This window comes from Falco peregrinus, chromosome 16, assembly GCF_023634155.1.
Source record: "Falco peregrinus isolate bFalPer1 chromosome 16, bFalPer1.pri, whole genome shotgun sequence".
NCBI lineage: Eukaryota > Metazoa > Chordata > Aves > Falconiformes > Falconidae > Falco > Falco peregrinus.
The window spans coordinates 4,013,670-4,029,863 of record NC_073736.1 but is presented as its reverse complement, the minus strand read 5'-3'; the positions used below and the strand labels follow the sequence as shown (position 1 = coordinate 4,029,863).

Below are 16,194 nucleotides of genomic sequence, written 5' to 3'. Positions count from 1 at the left end.
ATTGCCGCACTGACTTTGAGGTGACTTTTCAGCAAGGGCCTGGGCAGAGAATGCCTTGGGAGCCCAAAGAGAAGGGCTGGGCCAGGGCAAATGACCTGTTCCATCTCCCATGGCTCAGGACTGCCAAGCGAGTGCCCCAGTGCCACCCATCTGAGGGCAGAGCATAACGTGGCCAGGCGAGAGCAGCAAAGGGCCTTTGCCATCAGGATGGGGTGGGCCCTGCTCTCAGCCACTTCCCCAAATGCACTCTGAAATTATCTTAATTCAGTCTTGTAACAAAATGTAGTGAAGGATTTCCTCTTGAAGCAAGACGTTAGGCACTTCCTCTGGCAGTGCCACTGTGATGCAGAACTGTACACAAGGAAGATGCTTTTGCACAGGACACATAGAGCAGCCTCCAGCAATGCCCCTTCCCTGGGCCTGAGGACAGCCATGGAGCTGAGAGTCCTCCTGCTGCTGCTGCTCTGCTTCCCAGGTAAGAGAACGGCTGGGTATGCCTCAGGCTTCCCACACACTCAGGGGGAGGGGGACACCCTTCCCCACCTCCTGCCGCTTGGAGAGCTCCATAGCAGGGGGGAATCCCACACCAGCAGGACTCTTGAGCTGGGCAACTCGCTGCAGGGGTGGGAAGGGGCAGCCTGAATTCCCGCTACTGCACGTCTGGCTCCTCCATGCTCCCAGGACGTACCACCCCGGGAGCACAGAGCTGCAGCCTCTAAAGCAGCCTCGGTGCCTCCCCCAGTCAGCATTTCCCATCGTGCTGCCTGGTGCCACTTGGCTCCTCTGATCGAAGTCCTGGCTGAGGACAGAGTTGTCTGAGGGCACCTGCCTGCCTCCCCTGCCATCCCAGCAGAAAGCACAAAGCTTTCAGCATGTGGTATGTTGGGGAATCAAGGCAGCCCTGCACTTAGCACAGCCTCACACCTGTGAGTTGCTGGGCATCCTCCGAGGATACGGCATGGAGGAGCTGCAGGCTGCTGAAGGCGAGTTCAATCCCAGCCGTGGGTCGAGCATTTCATCCCCAGCACACACACTGCCCCGGGTCCTGCCCTCTGCCCCATCCCGCCAGCCGGTACAGGTGGTACCCGGCCTGAGGGGCACTGTGTGGGGAGGGGTTGGTCCCCATTTTGCCTGCAGTGAGGAGCAGTTACAATGGGGCTGGGCTGCTGGGACAGCTCCAAAGACCGCATCATGCACGGCTCCATTTAGGCTTGAAGGTCCAACACCTCTAGTACCTGCATGTTTGTGAGATTTAAAGCAAAGATACTGGATTTTAAATCACGGTCCTAGCTCAGATCTCAACACTGCACACCAGAAATCAACCTTCCCGTTTTCAAGCAGGAGAATTTAACAGGGAGAATGGTTCTTGGTTTTTGTAGTTCCCCCAGCCACGAGTGCCCATGGGGGAAGGTCAGAGGCAGAGCTTCCCTGCGTCCGTCGGGACACTGTGGGCAGCCCTGCGTCAGCCCCCCTCTCCCTCACACTACATCTGATATTTGCAGGTCTCCAAGCCCAAACACCTGATTCTGAGGAGAGGCGATGGGAGGGAAGCACTCTGTATATCCGATGTCCTTACACAGCAGGGGCTAACTACCAGCAGAAGAAAGTCTGGTGCCGTATGAGAGATGACATATGTGAGCCCTTAGTGGAGACGAATCACCCGTACCAAAAGGAGGTCACAAAGGGGAAGGTTAGAATAGAGGACAACCCCACGCACAAGACTGTGTCCATCACCATGACTAACCTCCAGGCAGAGGACTCAGGCATATACTCCTGTGCTTCTCGTTCCCGCAGTCACAATTACCTTCCACTAAAGACGATCTCACTGAGTGTTTTCAAGGGTGAGTACCTTTTTCCCCACACAAACCCACGTATTGTCAGAAAGCACCATCATTCCTTCCCCTGCTTTGTCCCCCCTCTCCCGCACAGCCGGGCAGCTCCCCCCGATCCCCACGGTCTCCCACCCTTCCCAGCTTCGCTCGCTGCCTTCCACGCTCATGCAGGCACAGTGTGCAGGAGCCCCACAGACCCGGCTGCCCCTGCAGACTCTCAGCTCTCTCTTGTCCTGCCCTAACCTCACCCCGGCCCTGAGGTGGATGCCCCTGTGGCCACTGCTTGTGCGTCAGTGACCACATTTGCTGTTTTGCAGAGTTGCACAGGTGGGAATTGGACAGTCTCTCTCTGCAGTGCTCCTACAGGACCTTTGGGTACAGCTTGGGGACAACAGTTTGGTGTCGTAAGGAAGGTCAGACTGGCTGTAAAGACCTGGTGAGGACAGATTCAACAGAGCATAACAGCAGAGCTCTGCAAGACAGAATATTGATCCAGGATGACACCCGCAAAAGGTCTGTCACCATCACCATGAAGAAGCTGCAGGCCCAGGACACTGGTGTGTACTGGTGTGCATTTGCCAGAGGCACTCATCTCACCCGGATAATGGAGGTCATGCTCCTTGTGTCCAAGAGTGAGTACCTGCTGGCAGCCAAGTGTGGATTTCGGCAGATTTCACCCCCACCTTCCCTGCTTGTTGTCCTTCCCATCCTGTGCCACACCATGGAGAAGGCCTGTGCTGCCACTGCACAGCTGACACCCATCTCTCCCTGTCTGTCTGGTGGACACGCTGGTGGCTGCCCAAGAGGTCTGTGGAGCCAAAGCTCAGGCCGGGCCCTGCGTGCTCTGCTCACAGCAGAGACTCAGGGGAGGTTCCCATGAGCTCCCACAAATGGGGCCGCTCGTCGCAACTGCTTCCCACAGGGCTGATCCAGCGGCGCCAGGAGCAGCTTCCCCAGCTCAGTGTTCGGCTCGCCCATGCTGGGCGCTGCCGCCGACCTCCCCGCTGCCACGCATTGCTTTTGCTCTGACACCGCAGCTGCCAGCCCTGCCCTGTCCTTGCCTCCCAGACCCTACGGGTTGAACACCTGGGAGCATGCGGCCCCTGGGGGAACCGAAGGAAGTGGACAGGACCTACCCAATTTCGCGACTCACCATCTGGGTCTAGTCCCCTTCTGCTCCTCATATCTGGAGGTAGAAGGACATCCAGGGAGCGTTCAGCCCACAGCAAGTATTCCAGTGATGGGGAAAGGGTGCCATCGTGCCTGCACTGGGATCTCACCAAATATGCTGGGTGTTTTCCAGGGACCCAACAATACACAGCCATGGAGTCAGGCAATATCTCTGTCCAGTGCCTGTACAGTGCCCCAGTCTACCGGGCTGTGAGCAAAGCCTGGTGCAAAGAGGGAGCGAGGACAGCATGTATCGTACTGGTGAACAGCTACGTTAAGCCCACAGGGTACCGCAGATTACTCCAGAAAGGCAGAGTCACGATCCAGGACGACAGCCAGCAGGGGATTGTCACCATTACCATGGAGAAGCTGCAGGCACAGGACTCCGGCATGTACTGGTGTGCACTTTATGAACCCAACGGTCTTTTCCGAATGGCAGAGGTTACGCTCAGTATTTCTGAGGGTGAGTACTGACCTGTAGAAAAACATGGTTAGTTGTAGGTTGCAGACTCACTTTCCTACTCTCTCCCTCTAGTCTCTGCACTGCCCAGCTTACACCACCTCCCACGTTACATCTGTGTTTGCCTGCCCAAACCCCACATCACTCTACCTTCTCACACTAACCGTGCTATGGAATAGCAGCAGGGATCAGAACTGAACCACGTGTGTGCGCCGTGTGGCTTCTCTTTTACCTGAGAGCAGCTTCAGTCATTTTTGTGGAGGTGTTTCTGTCACTAATTCTCATAATACAAGTTCTTCCCCTTTACAGCAACTCATCCCTTGGCTTTTAAAGACATTAAGATCTTCACGTGTGGTCGCCTTCACCTTTATACCCATATTTTAAAGATTTGTGACTTCTAGGTTTTATTTCAGCATAGTGTTTTAACAATATGTGATAACATTTAGGCACTGATTGTGGCAGACCAACACCACGCTGTAGCTTGTCTTTCAGGGGTGTGGCAGAGCAGCACCGAATGGATATGGCATTCCAGAAGATGACAGGGGACGGCATAATTCCCTAGGAGGAACTCCTATCGCATGGGACTGAATGCAGTCTCTAAGCGAGCAGGTTTCTGCACGCATAACCTCCTCTGGGTACTGAAACAGCCCCGGAAGCAATTTTTACAGCCAAGTCTTTCACAGGCAACGCTGTATGCTTAGTTCTCGCAAGCTTCGGTCTGCTTAAGCACAGAGTCATTAAGTACTTCATTGCTGCCTGAAGATCTTTGCCATAGCACATACCTGCTTGCACTTAGAGCACTTCCTTCTGCCATGCTTTGGGATGGGAACACACAGAGAGGGGGTCCTGCTGAGCTCCTTGCCCCTCCCTGCCAGGTTTTGATCCTTACATTGCTTTGCCTGGTGGCAGCAAGTCTTGATGGCACAGGTTACAGCCTGGGCAGCTTGCCTGTGCCAGGTGTCACAGCGGGTGTGGATTTATATCCATGGTAGCAATGGCCGGGAAGTTTCGCTGGTAAATGCAAAGCAGCCCAGTAGTGATTATTCTTGTCTTCATGTTTGTGATTGCAGTATTGGCTGGAACAACTTTGTCAGGTACTGCAGGCAGAAGTGAAACAACCCCTTCTGTCAACACCCCAGCATCAAGGTAAGCCCTAAGGAAAGTCTCTGATCTTGAACACAGACAAGAGTTTGCAATGTCTCGTCCACAAAACACCTGTCTCCCTGGCTGGGCATTCTGAAGACTCCTGCTTACAGAGGAATTAGATATGACAGGTGTCCTTGCCAAAGATGGCCTTTCCTCTTCCAGCTCCTGCTCAGGGTGTAATTACAAGCAGAAGCAGACTGGTAAAATCAAGCCACAGCTTTCTGGAATGTAGATGCCTATCTACTTTTTTTATCCTTATCTCTTTGGGCTGTGCTCTTTGCAGTAATAGAAACTCCCAGATACTGCCCCTAAGCCTTTCTGTCTCAATTTTGCTCACCCCTGCCCATGAATATTTAACAATGAAATAGTCCTTGGCTGCTATTTTATCCTTCTATTTCCATGCTGTTAAATGTAAAGGCTTTTCTTCCCCTTTGGACATCTGCTGTCATCAACACTACAGCAGCACTTTAAGAGTGCAATCATACATCAGCCCCAGTGTGCTAGGTGCAGCAAAACATGGGAGGAAAAGGCAGTACCTGCTCCAGCGAGCCTGGAATTGTGCTCTGAACTTTGAACAGTGGCTTGTTTTTAAAGCCTGAAGAGCGATTTAGGAAAAGCTCAGAAGGCACAGCCAGCTAGAAAAATCAAGACAGCATTGCTGCAGGAGAATCAGACCCTCCTTCCAAGTGCATAAAAGCTATTCCTGTTCCCTTTTTTTGGTCACTGTTTGTTTGGTAATGGGCTGTGCCAGCATCATGCAGTGCTACCCTATAACACTAGTAACTCCTTCGCTTTCCCGGCTTCAGCACAAATGAAAACACCTTCATTGTACTCTCTGGGATCCTGAGCATCCTGTTCATCCTGGCAGTCATCAGCTTGATAATACTGTGCATCAGGCGGCGCAAGCAGCTGAAGAAAAGAGGTATGTGGAGACTGGTGATGCTTCATGTTCCACTCTATACTAAACAGGGCCTTCTCTGGCCATCACTTTTCCACTCCAGGTGAGCTTATTCCCAGTTTACAGTGCCCTGGAGAAGACAAGGCAGGTGCAGCCTGGGAAGCCTCATGTCAGGCTCCTTGCTGTAATCTCCTCTCACAATAAGTCAAACCCATGTTCCTCCAGACTCTGCACAGGACACCTGCTCACATGTTAGAGAAGTAAAATGAGAGCAACGTGTTCACCACATTCAGAGTAGATGGGTCCCACTGGCACACACATTGCTTCTAGCACTGGGCAATACCACAGCCTTCCCCAAAACTCCTGAACCATAGGTAATGCCCAGGCATTTCATGGACTTCTCTACTTCTAAAACCTCTGATTTTGGCTCGTTCCAAAGGTAACAGGCAAGCAGAGGACACCTATGACAAACAAGAGGACACAGCACAGGTAAGGAAAACATTTTACTTCCCGTACAGTAACGAATTCCTTACCAATAGTCTGTGAGGAGCTGGCTGATCCCCCTGATGTGGACCTTGGTGCTCATTTTTGCTTGTGAGCAGGAGGGGAAACGGTATTTAATGTCACCGGAGAGAAGCTGGAGTTCCTAGCTGGAGAGAGAGAAGGGTCATTAATGTAAGGAAACTCCAGTAGGAAAAAACCACAGTGGAGCAAATTGGGGTGATCTCTTAGAATTTACTCAAAGACTAGAAAGCAAGGTTAGATGATGAGGTTGTAACCTGTATCAAGAAGAGGTGATGAAGGAAAAACTTTTCTGTTCTTTCACCTCTGTCACGACCGAAGGTCAGTTTTTACATGGCTTCTCCTTTCCTCCTGGGAAAGTCTTGTTCTTTTGATAACAGCTGTGGCCTGGCACTGAATCATGCTAACAAGTGTTTTCCCTTTCTTTTCATAGCCTGACAGCACGGAAAGAATGGAAAGTCCCAAGGATGACAGCAAAGACCTAAAATATGTTGCTATGAACTTTAGATCCCGACTCAACCCTGGGGATCCTCTCTACTGTAATGTTGAACCAAGTCAGGCTCACAGGAAACCCAAAGATGAAAATGTGGAATATGCTACCATTGCGTTCAAGTAGTTACCAATGAATGACAAAGGATGAAGCACAAAATCCCCAAACAATCCAGAAATGGGAGAAAAGAACTGGAAGACAAAGTGGGAATAGGGAATAGAAGCTGTGTGGATGGACACTGGGGAAAGATCTAAGTCTTTGCTGCTTTGTCTATGTTGCCTATGCATTTTAAGACCACCCTCCTATTAGAAGCCAGTAGAGAATTTTGCCACAAGTGTGCAGATTCTCTCAGGTCAGACAGAGGTGTTGCGTAATTCTCAGGATGCCTTGCACATTTGCTTTCTTCGATTCCATTAAAATGAAGACATTTGGAGAGGCAGGTGTGGAGGACTGACCATTTGGAAAAGAGCAGCATTTGTCTGAACATGGATGGGTTTGGTATTTCAACTATGTTCACTGGTAGAAACTTTATTCCACTCCTAAAGGTTCAGCTACTATGGCCAAGCAAACTCATTCCAGTGCTGGAGGGATAAAACTCTAACCTTGCCGTGACCAGGTTCATTTGCCAGGTAACGGTTGGGGGAAATGAGCACTGGGTTGTAAAAATAAGCAGAACCAGCACCTACGTGAAGGTAAATAGCTTGAGGGTCTATTGCAACATGATGATACGCTGGATTGCAAACTTTGTAAACTGAGATTGTGCTGGATGAATCTGAGCACCAGAAGGTCTTGTAGCTACGAAACAACAACAGTGCATATAAGTAATATGTACACATTTTGAGACTTAAAGCAAATTCCCTTATAACCTAAATTTATCAGGCTGCTTAGGCAAGGAGTAAGATGGCAAGAGGCTTTCAAACTAAAGCGAAATGTTTAGCTTTAGATCAAGAAACAGAGCGTGCATGCTGGTGTTTGGGGGTAAGAGGCAATGAGAGTGATGACACTGCTGAGTGCGTGTATAAGTATCCTTTTAAGAAGTGCAGAGGGTTGTGGGATGCATTCAGTGCAGCTGCTGTGGATTACGCTGGTGACGGTCTCCAGCACTGTATCCTCTAGACAATTATTTCCAAGCTTGAGGGCTGAATTTGCTCTCAGGGTCATCCACATCTTCAGCATATTTATGCAGTCTTTGAGGCCTGTACATTAAAAACCAGTATGAGGCAGCAGCTACGGGCATGGCTTCCCATGTGTAGCTTGTGCAGACTGCCCCATTCTTTCACGACCTCCGAATCAAAGACCCTTACTTTGTTCAACAGCTTCTGGCTGGCCTGTTGTCTTGCTCCCTCTGTTCCCCAAGAACACACAAACCAGCTGCTTAAACCAAGGCAGTGTGGAACCAAGACAAGTAGGAAGAACCAAAAATGGGTATTTCTGGAGAAAGGAAAGAAGGGTACAACATGTGGTGTTGCATTAGAGGAGTGGACAGAGCACTGGGACATTTTTGGACAAAATGTGCCTTGCTATGCTAGCTGCAAGGATGAGCCCTGAGACAGACGTGAGGAAAGTCTGTACAGACAGTGGCACAGAGCAAGAAACTGGTAGGCTGTGTGAAGAAGTTGCAGGAAGTATGACACACATAACAGAGGAAGAAGTATAAAGTTAGAGAGTTGGTCTCAGCATCAGATGATATAACAGAAGGGACACTATTGTAGTTAAGAGTGGATTATTTACGGATGTAAATGTCCGAGTAAGTCAGACATGCTTACTCATGTCAAACATATAAATACATTTATAGATCTCTAGTGCAGCTCTGATGCAGGTTGGCAATTTCCAAGAGCTGCCCCAGAAACACTAGACTGGCTGGGACCTCATCAAACCCTGCTATCCTGAATAATCACACCATAAACTACCAAACATGTTTTTCCAGTGCACTTGGTCACCTTCATTGTTATGAGGCATCTTTGCATCTCTGCAGGAATCACTATCCGGCCAGTCTCAGATGTAGCTCTGTTCCTTTGCAGCACTGTGTTGTACTTTTAGCAGCTCTTCCCAGCCTATTCGCACGTGCAGGTGGTTCTTTGTAAACTCTTTGGGAGACCAGTACAAACCAGCATGCCTACTTCCAGCACCTTTTTTTTTTTTTTTTGGCTACAACATAGAATCATAGAATCTTTTAGGTTTGAAAAGGCCTTTACAATCATCAAGTCTAACTGTTAACCCAGCACTACCAAGCCTACCACTAAACCGTGTCCCCAAGTGCCACATCTACATGCCTTTTAAATACCCCCAGGGATGGTGACTCCACCGCTTCCCTGAGCAGCCTGTTCCAATGGCTGACAACCCTTTCGGTGAAGAAATTTTTCCTAATATCCAGTCTAAACCTCCCCTGGCACAACCTGAGGCTGTTCCTCTCACCCTATCGCTTGTTACTGGGGAGAAGAGACCGAGACCCACCTCGCTACAACCTCCTTTCAGGGAGCTGTAGAGAGCGATAAGGTCTCCCCTGAGCCTCCTTTTCTCCAAGCTAAACAACCCCAGTTCCCTCAGCTGCTCCTCATAAGACTTGTGCTCTACACCCTTCATCATAGGATGCAGGCTTCTGTGGCTGCTTCTGAAGCCATAGACCAGAAACGCGTGTGCAGTTTCATGGGAGAGCTTACCAGAGCCTTGGAAAGTGATACCATTACTTCCATCTCTCTGCTGGAAATACTCCAAATGACATGCCTGCCACCTTCATTTAGCAGTCATGTGGCCACCAATATGAAATGAGTTTGCTGGGGCTCAGCTCAGTTTCTCCAAAAGACCAGAGACCCTGGCACTTTATTTAGCTGCGCCAAGCTCTGCAAACAAGTGGCAAATTAAAAAGGCCTGAACCACTCCTTATTCACAAGCCGGTCGCATCCAGTAGGTTTCTCTTCCTATGGCTGCAGCAGGGAAGCTGATGTGTTCTTTGAAATTTTCAGACTTGACATGTTTCGCTTGAAATGACAGAGAGAAAACAAAAATGGTTCATTCAGCTCAAGATTCCCCTAACTATTTACTATTCATTCAGTAAGTTACACTGGGTCAAACAGTGGAAGAGTAATAGTATAACACAATTGAGTGGAAGAGAGACACTTTCAGGGAGGCAGTTGCTTCTGATCAAAGAGAATTCAAATTTGTGCTCACTGGAGCAAGAATGAACAAAACCTGCAATCAGTAAGCCTCACACAGAATTTTTGGATACTGTAAGGTACCATTTTCTTAAACACTAATTACAGGAAAGAAAAAGAAGGCACATTTATGAATGGTTAGACCTGCAGGTTTATCCACCTGTTAAGAAGCAGATAAGCACACAAGTTAAGAAGCCGGGGTCTATTTGTACTTGCCTGGAAGGCTCTGGGTAAATAAATTCAAAAAAGAAAAAACAGCAACCCATCCACAGCCTGCCAGTTTGCTAATGCTGCAGTCCTAAACTGCTATTGAACTGATGAGGAACTACTGCATCAGTATGGCACTGATCGGCTCTAAATCAGTGCCCCCATCCCTTGATTTTATGTCCTTTCTGCTAGGTACCAAATAAAGATGTCTTTTTTTCTCATTTAAAGCACCTCACCGCTTCACTCAACACAGTGCTCTTGTCTTCCTGACTTCACGGACGGGAACGCTTCATGCAGAGGCTCTTCTAAATCTTCTTTCCCCTGAAAATAGCCCACAGGATTATGTCCTTACGCTCCTTTCACCCTCGTGATGCTGACTGAGCTACCTGCAGAGTCTTAATGAGAGCCGCCCTCTCCCTTTTGGCTTTCCAAAAATTCACCCCCTGCGAAGCCTGCTCTGGTGGACAGGCACCATAGCTGAGCTGAGAGGACTCCAGTACCACGGCTTCAGGCCATCACATGATGCTCTCTTTCAGGCTGTCTAGACTAAATTGTTGCTGTGAGTGGGCAATGCTGATGCCTGAATTTTCAGCCCACGAGAGAAATGCCTGTCCCTGGCGAATTGCTCAATATGCAGGACAAAAAAGATGCCAAGTTCCTGTGCTCATTCCTTCCGGCAGAGCAAGGAGGGGGGGGAAAGCAAGCTGCTCTTGGGCAAGAGCTCTTTTTACTTTTCTCCAGACTCCTCTCTTGTCCCTTTCTCTGCTCAACTGACATGGAGAAGCTCATGCACCTCATCTTCATGGTCTTCTTGTCAGGTAAGAAAGCGTACGTGACCTTGGGTTTCAGTTAACCGATAGGGTAAAGGATTGGTGCAGAGCTTGCTCTCTATCTGCACCTGTTAGGAGATCAGCGACAATGCCACAGGAAAAGACTGCATGGGTCTTGAAACCCAGTAGCTTTTTCTGGATGTAAAGGTATCTTTGATGTAGCATGCTATTCTTTGGAAGACCAATATAATACAAACACTTACTATGGATACTCTTACTGCCTGTCTGTACACTGTAAAGTCCATGCAGTGCAAGCAGAAGGAACCTGGAGCACTGCAGTCTGTTTGACACTCTATTCTTCCTCCCGAATTATATTGCAGGGATGTCAGACTCCTTCCTCAGAGTTTGCTCTTTTCCCCTTAATTAAACAAAGGGCCAGTGGTGATCCAAGCTCACAAAACAGTGGCGACAGAAGTCTTGTGTGCCTTTTCAGAGTGAAACGTGAAATTTCAAAATCCTATTTGTTTGCATTTGTAGGTCTTTGAATGTAAATCACAGCAGCTAGGGTTCAAGAGGAGAAAAATAGAACTCAGTGAAGGGGACACCTCTGAAATATTGGGCAATTAACTATTTTCAGCTTGAAAAGCAAAGTTCATCTGAAATGAGAAACAAGGCACAGGACCCAGCTGGTACTCCCAGCTGGCAGCCTTCTCTCTCCAGACACACTTTGCAGATCCCAGATAATTGCAGCAGTGCACAGAAAGGCAAGAGATTCAGGCTTTGGGCGCACAGAAACCTGTCTCAAAGATCTGAATGAGCCTGGAAAAAAAGTCTGCTATACTGTTTTCAGTAGCACACAACAAGGGAGGAGGAACACAAATAGTGTGATCTGTCAGCAGAATTAGTTGAAAAGATAATGACACAAGGTTTTCCACAGGGGCATCAGCAAATCTTTAAATGCCCCGATTCTGACCAAGAGATTTTTCACAATGCTGCTACTATTTAAAACAAAACTAAAAAACAAACCCCTGGGCCCATTCCAGGAACTCAACATGCAGAATGGGAGGCAAGGGGTGGTCCACAAGAGAAATAGGAGAGGGAGTTAAAATGTTCGGAGGGATTGCATAGGCAGGACTGGACTGGACATTCAGCGAGGTAAGCTTGACTGGAGCAACATATCAGGATAAGGACTTGTAGGTGGTGGGTTGGTGGGTACTTGGAGAGCATAGATCCATTTTTATGTCCTCTTCTAGTCAAGCTGAAAGATCTTCAGATTTTTTAGTTTGCAATTCGCTTAGAATGGTAGGAATTGTTTTTAAAAGTGTTATTTAGAGGCTCAGCCAGCACAAAGTCCTCACAACAGCCTATTTTTAAATTTATTTCTGTTTTGTAATTACTTATGGTTTCACTGAAGGCACCAGCCTCAGATTTTTTTCACTAGAAATAGAGATTTCCACAAATACCACACTGCACTTCTCTCTGGAAGTATTATTAGTTCACTGTCCCCTCTGCATTTGCCTGTCATACAGAGGAATGGAAATTAGAAATAAGGAACTAAGGCAAGAAAAAGGCCAAGCAGCCAAAGACCAGTTGTCAACATGATTAAAATTAGTAGGCTATTAAAAGATAGGGTAAAAAAAAAAAAAAGCTGAAACCCTGGGCTTTGAAATCAGGCATAGGATTAAGAAATAACCTCCTAAACAGCTAGCTGGACACTGGTTTGTAGATGTCACTGTGATTCTAGCACTTTCCAGGGCTGTGTTGCTTCTCTCTGGCTGTGTAAAGATCCTTAAAATGGGAATAAAGTTTATGGGCATTTACTGCAAATGATCTTTTCCACAGCAGAGGGTATTCCAGAGCCAAATCTGCATCTATGGACATATGTGGAAGTGTTGAGCTCAAGGCCAAACCCTGAGGCAAGCTGCCTTGCTGCAGCTGTATGCAAGTCAGCAGGCTGGACGTTGCAAAGCAGGGATGTTACAGCAAGGCTGGTCTAAGCAGAGTTACACAGAAACAATTTGTCATTATTGGGTCAAGCTATGTTTTTATGAGCTGCCTTGTAAAAAAAGCTTTTAAAAACCAAGCCAGCTTGCCTGATGCCAACTCAATCTACCTGAATGCCCAGCTTCGTGCCCCTCAGGACCAGAGGAAAATGCAAGTTTCTATTTAATTCCCTAATTATGCTGACAAACTGCTTCCCCTTACTGGGCAGGAGCCCAATGATTACAGAAAGTGTGATGAGGTCGATTTCCAGACTGCAATCCAGAGCAGCCACCATGGGGCCAGATGGGAAGGCAAGGACCAAAATTTCCTGAGCGTCAGAAAATCTGCAAATATTAATGAAGCTGACACCTCTTCCTTTCCTCAGTGACCCCCACAAGAACAGCTACCTGGCAAAAGCTGAGTAACACACCAGTCAGAGGGATCACTACAGATGTATTTCAAGAAAGTCTGAATCCAGACTCTGAATCTGAGCACACCGTGTCTTTCCTGGGGGAAGTGGGCAGGTGACAGCCCTACAATTGACAGCAGCCATCACTAGAATTGTAAAAGATGAAAATGACATTTAGCATAAACATAGTGGGAACGGACAGATATAAAAGAGACTTGGCTCACTGCTTTCTCCTCCTCTCCTAGCATCATGTGCTGTAGAGAACGTCACTGTGGTGTACGGAATGGAGGGGGGCACCATTTCTGTCAACTGCACCTATAACCCCTGGCAGCAACGGTGGAGAGAAAAGAGCTGGTGCAAGATGATCGATGAGACCGAGTGCCAACATGTGGTGAGTGCCCGACGCTTCTGGCTGCCATTCCTAAAGAACAGGAATGGCAACACCTCCATCAGTGACAATGTCCGTGAAGGGGTCCTGACGGTGACCATGAAGCGACTCAAGAAGCAGGATGCTGGGTTGTACCAGTGCAAAACTGAGTACCTGGGGGAAACAAACAGCTTAAGGAAGGTCCAAGTGGAAGTGTTGACAGGTATGTCTTGGGGCTGTGTGTTTTCATGAGTTTCTGAGTTCCTACTTAAATTTCACATGTGTCTGCAGATGCCAAGGCCTCACTTCAGTAAAAAATGACTTTTGTCTTACTCTGAGGAGGTACTGGGTTTCATTGCCTCTTTTTAGTTCCTGATTTACAGCAACATGACCTCACTGTTAACAGGACATCTAACATATGTCATCCCTTTATTGCTACCCAGATTAATTTTCTAGCATACAACCCAGTGCCCAATCTCATTTTGGTTATCTATGCCTAGCTGGGGCACTGGCGCTGGTGATACCAGTGAATATCACCCAGAAACATCTGCAGACTAAACTGTTCTGTTTCTATCAACAGCTGTCCCGGAGACCCAAATGCCAGAGGAGCCTCGTGCTGTGCAGAGCATCTCTGGGTAAGCCATAAAACTCCTCATACTGTGATCTTTAGTCTTCCTAGGACAAAGGCAGATTAGCACCAGCAAGCCCATTAGAAGTGGAGAGGAATACCACCACAGGCATATTCTCTACCTCCTCCTCATTTATGACAATTCCTAGAACTGCCGTGTGGTTTCTAAAGAGCAGCTTTCTCCTAATCCAGAAAACGCGGTGCTTCGGTGCCAAGCAAAACAACTCCTGCAGGTCATAATTTATCTGTATGTGAGATAACTTATTAGAGTTGTTCTAACCTCCCAGGCTCTGTTGTGCACAGGCAGGGACCGCCTGTTGCAGATGTTACCGTCTCCAACACAGTGTGCTACAAGAGTTTTATTAAGGGTTGAACGGTCCCCCTCACTGTTATATTTATGGTTCCCCACAGCGTCCCTCCTGAAGCTGATTTCACTGTCCTCTATATCATTGTGGGATTCCTGGTTACTAAGTTCATGGTGGCCGTGCTGATCTTTATCATTGGCAACAGTAGGAAGAACGGAGAAACCGAGCAGAAGAACCCACGCTTGAATGAGCAGCAGGTCCTCCCTTTCACCGGTCACTTTGCACATGATGGAATCAGCCCCTCCTGGGAGAGCACTGCTTAGAGCCAAACCAAAGGGAATCCACAGAGAAATGAACATCAAGCATTTGTGGGCAAAGCTTTGCCAGCTGCCATAAGAAAAGGATCACCTATTAAACACAGGTATCGATTAACCTGTCACTCCAGAGAAGGAATGTTACCATCTACAGCTTCTTCTCATTGGCACTGACCGACTTTTTCCAACACAACTGAACTGAAAAGATGCTGCCAGTAACACCTGAACCTAATGGAAGAGGATGGGATCGATGGCCAGAGGGAAAGGAGGAATATGAAGTCTTTCTGTCAAGAGATCCAGCACAAACTTATCTCTGTGCAGAGATGCTTCCCTAGGCATGGTACAGGTGAGAGCTCTGCTCAGTTTCCCCCTAGCTCGTTGCTAGGCCACAAAAAACTTTGCTGCTCTATACAGCTACTGGCAAATGCCTTGTTATAAAAAAAAACTACCGATAAAATGGTGGACATAAATAGAAGTTCAGGTAACACATTTCAACAACCATGTGTTGAGCAACTTACAAACACATCCGCATAATGTAAAAAAGACAGGGTTCTGTCTCAAATCTCCAAGAAACTTCTGATTCATTGAAGATCAGTGTTAAAGAACTAATAGCTTTTTCCAAGGTGTCCTACACATCGCTACAAAACACTCAAATGCTTCCCTCAAAAGCATGAGATCAGAACTAGACGGTTTGTATTGAAAGCTAATATTATTGGTCTAGAAATCAGCTTTTTAACTGAGATTCTGCTGTCAAAAGTCTGAAGTTTCTGACAGGTTTTTGGCAATGCAGTGCTCTGCTATCGTCTCCGGACACTGCCAGTAGCTGCATCATATCACCAGGCAGAGTTATTCCAGATACTCATCCCCGTATCGTTCCACCAGGCTCTGAACTGAGACACATCAACTTCGTGTCATCTCAGAGCAGTGCCAGGTGAGAGATTCTGTCTTTCCAATGTAATGAAGACTAGCTCCTAAAAACTGCCTTGGACAGGGCGGATCTTCAGTGAACAGCCACTGTGGGAAGGCATAAGGAATTGCAGAACATAACAGAAAGGGATGTGAAGTCTACATGCAGCTGTGAGCCTGCTTCCTCATATCTCAAATGACTTTGCAACAAAGAACGAATGTTTTCTCTGTATTTCTCCCTGTATTTTTTTCCACTCTCTCCAGGGGATGTTACCAACATGTGATCATTGCTCAGCACTCCCCGAAGTAAAAAGCTGCTTTTAGCTCTCCCAGGAAGACCCCAAATCCAAGGGCATTGACACTTCTTTCCCCAGCACCGCCTGCAAAGCTAAATAAAATCAAACTGGTTATCTGACTTGGTGTGGATTCATGATAAAGAGCTGCAGTACTCCAGATCACATCACTCAAGGAAGAGGTAACACCTGGAACATGCTGGTGCGTTTATAATGTAGAGAAATGCTCTGAGCCAGCTGGGCAGGTTGGCACATTCCGCCAGCTCCGCTTAGTACCGTGCAGAAACAGCAGCTCACATCCTGACACCGGATCAGGCCAGCCGTGGTTGTGCTCTATCTAAA

The 16,194-nt window shown here is 47.8% G+C and overlaps 2 protein-coding genes across 3 annotated transcripts; both read left to right on the top strand.

Moving 5' to 3' along the window:
• The first annotated feature begins 268 nt into the window (after window positions 1-268).
• On the top strand, window positions 269-6,951 carry LOC101924739 (polymeric immunoglobulin receptor-like). The gene is made up of 8 exons (XM_013300938.3): window positions 269-475; window positions 1,503-1,841; window positions 2,150-2,464; window positions 3,136-3,465; window positions 4,533-4,608; window positions 5,415-5,530; window positions 5,946-5,995; window positions 6,462-6,951. Exons 1-8 carry the CDS (start codon window positions 367-369, stop codon window positions 6,642-6,644), a joined length of 1,518 nt encoding a protein of 505 aa, XP_013156392.2. The 5' UTR covers window positions 269-366; the 3' UTR covers window positions 6,645-6,951.
• A 145-nt stretch (window positions 6,952-7,096) lies between these two features.
• On the top strand, window positions 7,097-15,974 carry LOC101912813 (triggering receptor expressed on myeloid cells 2). Of its 2 annotated transcripts, XR_003555476.2 has the most exons (5): window positions 7,097-10,695; window positions 13,285-13,629; window positions 13,987-14,041; window positions 14,446-14,999; window positions 15,824-15,974. XR_003555476.2 is itself a non-coding variant. In XM_005239664.4 (4 exons), the coding sequence occupies exons 1-4, from the start codon at window positions 10,482-10,484 to the stop codon at window positions 14,660-14,662; spliced, it is 831 nt and encodes a 276-aa protein (XP_005239721.2). In that variant the 5' UTR covers window positions 7,097-10,481; the 3' UTR covers window positions 14,663-15,974. The 2 variants fall into 2 exon arrangements, 1 of the variants encoding a protein (XP_005239721.2); XM_005239664.4 differs by having other exon boundaries at window positions 14,446-15,974.
• Window positions 15,975-16,194: the final 220 nt, after the last annotated feature.